This window comes from Corvus hawaiiensis, unplaced genomic scaffold (genome assembly GCF_020740725.1).
Source record: "Corvus hawaiiensis isolate bCorHaw1 unplaced genomic scaffold, bCorHaw1.pri.cur scaffold_95_ctg1, whole genome shotgun sequence".
Taxonomy (NCBI): domain Eukaryota; kingdom Metazoa; phylum Chordata; class Aves; order Passeriformes; family Corvidae; genus Corvus; species Corvus hawaiiensis.
The window spans coordinates 222543-229120 of NW_025963388.1; the positions used below are offsets into that span (position 1 = coordinate 222543).

Consider the following 6578-nt stretch of genomic DNA (forward strand, 5'->3'; position numbering starts at 1 on the left):
GAGCCAGTGCCAGCTCGGTGTCACTCGGTGCCTTTATTGCACGGGGGTGGCCTCGTGTCGCCGTCCCCGCGTCCCCCCGCGTCACTCGGCGCCCTCCTGGTGCTGCCGCAGCCGCTTCTGGCGCTGCCGCAGGCGCCGCTCGCGCTCGAACTCCTTCATGCGCATCACGTAGCTGGGGACAGGGTGGCACCGCGTCACCGGGGCCACCGCGGGAACACCGGCGGCGCGGGGGGGCGGCACCGTGCTGGCCCCGTGTCCCCGAGCCCCTCCCACACCCCCCCGTGTCCCTGTCACCCCCTCCCCGCCGCGTCCCCCCCGTCCCCACCCCATGCCCGCGTCCCCCTCTCCGCCCTGTCCTCGTTCCCCCGGCCCCGCGTGCCCCGGCCCTGGCACCCCCTGTCCCCAACCTCGCCTGTGCCCACTCTTGTGCCCCCCTCAGCCCCAGTGTCCCACGTCCCCGATGTCCCCTCGCTCGCGGTGCTGGCAGCGCCCCAGGCGTGTTCCCCCGTGCCCCCTGATGTCCCCTGATGTGCCCCTGATGTCCCCCGTGCCCCCTGATGTCCCCTGATGTGCCCCTGATGCTCCTTGATGTGCCCCTGATGTCCCCCGTGCCCCCTGATGCTCCCTGATGTGCCCCTGATGTCCCCCGTGCCCCCTGATGTCCCCTGATGCTCCTGATGTGCCCCTGATGCCCCCTATGCCCCCCGATGTCCCCTGCCGTGCCCACATCCCTGATGTCCCCTCACTCACGGTGCTGGCAGCTGTCCCAGGCGTGTTCCCCCGTGCCCCCTGACGTCCCCCAATGTCCCCCGATGTCCCCTGATGTCCCCCATGCCCCTGATGCCCCCTGATGTCCTTTAATATCCCCTGATGTGCCCCTGACGTCCCCTGCCGTGCCCACGTCCCTGATGTCCCCCATGTCCCCTGACGTCCCCTGCCATGCCCACATCCCCGTCCCTCACTCGCGGTGCTGGCAGCTCCCCTGATGTCCCCTGATGTCCCCCATGTCCCCTGATGCCCCCCATGCCCCCTGATGTCCCCTCACTCGCGGTGCTGGCAGCGCCCCAGGCGTGTTCCCCCGTGCCCCCTGATGTCCCCTGATGTGCCCCTGATGCCCCCCATGCTCCCTGATGCCCCCTGATGTCCCCCACGTCCCCAATGTCCCCTCACTCGCGGTGCTGGCAGCTGTCCCAGGCGTGGCGCAGCTCGTGGCAGCCCCAGGGCACGGGGAAGTTGTCGCGGTGGCAGCGCAGCAGCCGCAGCAGGTGGTGGCCACAGAAGTCCCTCTGCTCCAGGGGCAGCCGGGCCTGCGCCAGCTGCTCCGCCGAGGCCACCATGGCTGTCACCGGAGGGGACACGGGACACGCTCAGCACCCGCCGGGGACCGGGGGGGACACGCGGCAGGGCGGGGACACGAGGGGACACGGGGGGGACACGGGGGGGACACGGGAGGGACACGGGGGGACATGAAGGGGACACGGGAGGGACACGGGGGGACATGAAGGGGACACGGTGGAGGGACACGGGGGGACATGAAGGGGACACGGTGGAGGGACACGGGAGGGACACGGGGGGGACACGGGGGGACATGAAGGGGACACGGTGGAGGGACACGGGAGGGACACGGGGGGGACACGGGGTAGGGACACGGGGGGGACACGGGGGGGGCACGAGAGGGACACGGGGGGGGACACGGGGGGGACATGAAGGGGACACGGTGGAGGGACACGGGGGGGACACGGGAGGTGGCAGCGGGGAACACACGGGCCTCACGGCGGGAGGTCACCGGGGTCACGCGAGGGCGGGGACGCCCCAAGAACACCGCGCCCGTGTCCCCCCCCGGTGTCCCGCTCCCCGTGTCCCCCTCCCCGTGCCCTCCCCCCCGTGCCCCCGTGTCCCCGCACTGACCGCGGGGCCGGCGCCCCGGCAGCCCCAGATCGGCGGGGAACGACGGCATCTGCAGCGGGTCGGGCTCCGCCTCCGCGTCCCACAGGTAGCGCCGCGCCAGGTGAGCGCCCATGGCCGCCCGGGACCGCCGGGGGCAGCGCGAACACCGCGAACCGGGCCTGGCAACGGCGGCGGAAGCGGAAACACCGCGGGCCGGAAGCGGAAACGGCAGCGGCGGGACACACCTGCTCGGGGCTGCGGCGCCCCCTGGCGGCGGGGAGGACCCCCCAAGCCCCACCCTGAACGCCCCCGGCCCCCCCGAAACCCCCAGAACGCCCCAAAACCCCCACCCCGAACCTCCCCCCGCACCCCCAACCCCCCCACCCTCATGGACCTCTGTCAGGACTCCCCAAATCCCACTGGTCCCCCCATAAAGCCCCCAAACCCCGCAAATCCCTTGGATCCCCCGGGACCCCCCGCCCCTGGTGCCGGCGCCCCACACACTGCGGGGACATGGCTCGGGGGGACACGGGCACGGCGATGGCACTGGGAATGACACAGGGTGGTGGCACCAGGGGCACGGGGGCACCCCAGTGTGTCCCCAGGGAGCAGCTCAGTGTCCCCAGCAGGGGACACCCCAATGTCCCAAACAGCGGCCAAAGGCTACCACGAGCCCCTTGGGCCAATCCCGGTGTCCCTAAGGGGGGTGGCAGATGTCCTTATGTCCCCAAGAGGTGACAGATGGCCCCACAGCAGCTCAAGAGAGACAAGGGACAGGTTGGGGACCCAAATCCGCGCCAGGATGTGCCCAGCCACAGAACAGACGAGGCCACTGGAGGGACAAGAGACCATTTATAGTGACGTGAGTGTCCCCAAGGGCCACCCTGGGGACAAGAACAGAGCTGAGGGACACAGAGCAGCTCTGACATCCCCAGAGGTGCCCAAGGGCCACCAGGAAGGCTCCTGTGGTGGGCGGTGACGCCTCTCACGGCTCGGCCCACGCGGTGACACGAGCCAAGGCCAGGTGGCCTCGTCCCTGCCTCTCGACGTCCCTCCAGACTCTCTCCCTCGCGGCCTCATCTCACATCGCTGCGTGGGACGAGGCCACGAGGGCCCTCAGGCTCTGGTCACACACGGCGACAGGGACACGGCGCTGCCGGGGCCGCTCGGGCCCCTCCGTGTCCCTCCAGGCCGCGGGGATGCGACGACGTCCCCGAGCGTCCCTCCACCGGCACCGGGGCCGCCGGCGCCGCCCCTCAGCGCCCCTCCAGGCTCTTGTCGCGGGCGATGACGGCCTCGTCGAACTTGATCATGAGCGTGGTGCCCTTGTGCCAGTGGGCGCTGACGCGGGCGGGGAAGCCGGCGGCGCCCAGCACGGCCTCGAGCAGCCCGGCGGCGAAGGCGGCGCAGTTCAGGGAGCTGTTCTCGCGCGGCACCGACACGAACGTGTTCACCACGGGCTCCCTCTCGATCACGTAGAAGGTGCGGTCGTCGTCGTTGGCCTGCTCCAGCTTGTCGGCCTCGCGCCCGAACAGCGCCCGCCACAGCGGCCCCTTGACGAACAGCAGCACCCCCAGCACCTTGGTCTCGCGCCGGCCCGGCCGCTCGCGGGCCACCAGCGCGTCCAGAGCCCGCAGCCCCACGTGGTGGCCCAGGCGGGCCAGGCGGGCCTGCAGCTCGGCCACCGAGGCCACGCGGCGCTGGCAGTACTGCACCAGCTCCGAGAAGAGCAGCGCGAAGGCGGCCAGGGACAGCTCCGAGCGCGGCCGGCCCAGCGCCCGCTCCAGCACCAGCGACTTCCCCCGCGTGAAACGCGCGTCCATCGCGGCCTGGGGACGGGGCACGGCCGTCAGTGGGGCAGGGAGGGGCTGGGAGTGAGCAGAGGGGGCTACCAGGGGGCTACCAGGGGTCTGAGAGGGGCTAGGAGTGTGCAGGGGGGGCTACCAGAGGGGTGAGAGTGTGCAGGGGGGGCTATCAGGGGGCTGCCAGGGGGCTGAGAGGGGCTGCGAGTGTGCAGGGGGGGCTACCAGGGGGCTGAGAGTGTGCTGGGGGGCCTACCAGGGGGCTACCAGGGGTCTGAGAGGGGCTAGGAGTGTGCAGGGGGGGGCTACCAGAGGGGTGAGAGTGTGCAGGGGGGGCTACCACGGGGGTGAGAGGGGCTGGGAGTGTGCAGGGGGGGCTACCAGAGGGCTGAGAAGGGTCTGAGAGGGGCTGGAAGTGTGCAGGAGGGGCTACCAGAGGGGTGAGAGGGGCTGGGAGTGTGCAGGGGGGGCTACCAGAGGGGTGAGAGTGTGCAGGGGGGGCTGTCAGGGGGCTACCAGGGGGCTGAGAGGGGCTGGGAGTGTGCAGGGGGGCTACCAGAGGGGTGAGAGGGGTCTGAGAGGGTCAGGGGGCAGCAGGAGGGCGTCAGAGGGGGGTGAGGTGGATGAGAGGGGGGTCTGATGGGTTTAGGGAGGCTCTGAGGGGGTACAGGGGGATTTGAGGGGGCAGGGGGCAGCTAGAGGGGGGTCTGAGGGGGGTCTGAGGGGCTCTGAGGGGGCTCTAAGGGGCTCTGAGGGGCTCTGAGGGGGCTCTGAGGGGCTCTGAGGGGCTCTGAGGGGGTCTGAGGGGCTCTGAGGGGGCTCTGAGGGGCTCTGAGGGGGTCTGAGGGGCTCTGAGGGGCTCTGAGGGGCTCTGAGGGGGCTCTAAGGGGCTCTGAGGGGGTCTGAGGGGGCTCTGAGGGGCTCTGAGGGGGCTCTGAGGGGCTCTGAGGGGGTCTGAGGGGCTCTGAGGGGGCTCTGAGGGGGTCTGAGGGGCTCTGAGGGGGCTCTGAGGGGCTCTGAGGGGGTCTGAGGGGCTCTGAGGGGCTCTGAGGGGGTCTGAGGGGGGTCTGAGGGGGCTCTGAGGGGCTCTGAGGGGCTCTGAGGGGGCTCTAAGGGGCTCTAAGGGGCTCTGAGGGGGTCTGAGGGGGTCTGAGGGGGCTCTGAGGGGGTCTGAGGGGGCTCTAAGGGGCTCTGAGGGGGCTCTGAGGGGGGTCTGAGGGGGTCTGAGGGGCTCTGAGGGGGCTCTGAGGGGGTCTGAGGGGCTCTGAGGGGGCTCTAAGGGGCTCTGAGGGGCTCTGAGGGGGTCTGAGGGGGTCTGAGGGGGTCTGAGGGGGCTCTGAGGGGCTCTGAGGGGCTCTGAGGGGCTCTGAGGGGGCTCTGAGGGGGGTCTGAGGGGCTCTGAGGGGCTCTGAGGGGGCTCTGAGGGGCTCTGAGGGGCTCTGAGGGGGTCTGAGGGGCTCTGAGGGGGCTCTAAGGGGCTCTGAGGGGGCTCTGAGGGGCTCTGAGGGGCTCTGAGGGGCTCTGAGGGGGTCTGAGGGGCTCTGAGGGGGCTCTGAGGGGGTCTGGGGGGCTCTGAGGGGGCTCTGAGGGGGCTCTGAGGGGGTCTGAGGGGGTCTGAGGGGCTCTGAGGGGGCTCTGAGGGGGGTCTGAGGGGGCTCTGAGGGGCTCTGAGGGGGCTCTGAGGGGCTCTGAGGGGCTCTGAGGGGCTCTGAGGGGGGTCTGAGGGGCTCTGAGGGGGCTCTGAGGGGCTCTGAGGGGGTCTGAGGGGCTCTGAGGGGGCTCTGAGGGGGGTCTGAGGGGGCTCTGAGGGGCTCTGAGGGGGCTCTGAGGGGGTCTGAGGGGCTCTGAGGGGGCTCTAAGGGGCTCTGAGGGGGCTCTGAGGGGGTCAGAGGGGGTCTGAGGGGGCTCTGAGGGGCTCTGAGGGGGTCTGAGGGGCTCTGAGGGGCTCTGAGGGGGTCTGAGGGGCTCTGAGGGGGCTCTAAGGGGCTCTGAGGGGGCTCTGAGGGGGGTCAGAGGAGCAGGGGACGAGCACAAACGGTCTGCGATGGTTGCAGGGGAGCGAGGGGAGAACTGAGGGGGTTAAAGGGGGTCAGAAGGGGGCGAGCGGCATCTTGGGGGGGCTCAGAGAAGGTTTGGGGTGGGTTAGAGGGGGGTGCGGGGCAGCCTGAGGGGGTCGGGAGGGCGAGAGGGGCTGGGGGGTCCCGGGGGCCGCGGCAGCGTTCGGGGGATGCGGGGGGCTGCGTCACCGCCCACCGCGGCGCCGGGGAGGGGATGGGGGGCACGGACACGGCGCTGGCCGGGCTGGAGGAGAGCGAGGAGAGCGAGGAGATCGGACCCTGCCCGCGACCCGCCGGGACCCCCGGGAGCCCCGGTACCGACCTGACACCGATCCGGCCGCCGCGACACCGCCGTGAAACGGCCGTAAAGCGCGGCCGAGGGGCGGGGCCTGCGCGGGGCGGGGCCACGCCCACCTTGGCCACGCCCCCCTCGCTGAGGCCACGCCCCCTGGGTGGGGGGACACGGGGGGGACCCGGGGACATCTGGTGACACAGGGGGAGGGCAGGGGCCCGCACGCCCCCCCGCCCCCCGCCCCTTCCCCACCCCCCCCCGGACACCTGGGCCGCCATCTGGGCTGGGGGAAGGGCCCGGATCCCCAATGACGTCGGGGGGAGGGGAGGGGAGGGGGGGCAGGAGGTGCGGGTGACCCCCCCCCTCCCCCACACGGGACCCCCGGGGACACCTGGGACAGGGGAGACACCCGAGGGGGACACCGGGACAGGGACACCGGGGGGGGACACACCGGGACAGGGACACCCGGGGGGGACACCGGGGGGACACCGGGACAGAGACAGCCGGGGGGGACACACAGGGACAGGGACACCGGGGGGG

At 72.0% G+C, this 6578-nt stretch overlaps 2 protein-coding genes across 2 annotated transcripts; both read right to left on the reverse strand.

Annotated features, from left to right (window-relative positions):
* Window positions 1-14: 14 nt before the first annotated feature.
* NDUFB7 (NADH:ubiquinone oxidoreductase subunit B7) lies at window positions 15-2104 on the reverse strand. The gene is made up of 3 exons (XM_048293539.1): window positions 1909-2104; window positions 1171-1339; window positions 15-172 (listed from the first exon to the last, which is right to left on the reverse strand). The coding sequence occupies exons 1-3, from the start codon at window positions 2018-2020 to the stop codon at window positions 82-84; spliced, it is 372 nt and encodes a 123-aa protein (XP_048149496.1). The 5' UTR covers window positions 2021-2104; the 3' UTR covers window positions 15-81.
* Window positions 2105-2720: 616 nt separating this feature from the next.
* On the reverse strand, window positions 2721-6130 carry TRAPPC5 (trafficking protein particle complex subunit 5). The gene is made up of 2 exons (XM_048293541.1): window positions 6069-6130; window positions 2721-3716 (listed from the first exon to the last, which is right to left on the reverse strand). Exon 2 carries the CDS (start codon window positions 3708-3710, stop codon window positions 3144-3146), a length of 567 nt encoding a protein of 188 aa, XP_048149498.1. The 5' UTR covers window positions 3711-3716; window positions 6069-6130; the 3' UTR covers window positions 2721-3143.
* Between the last annotated feature and the right edge of the window lie 448 nt (window positions 6131-6578).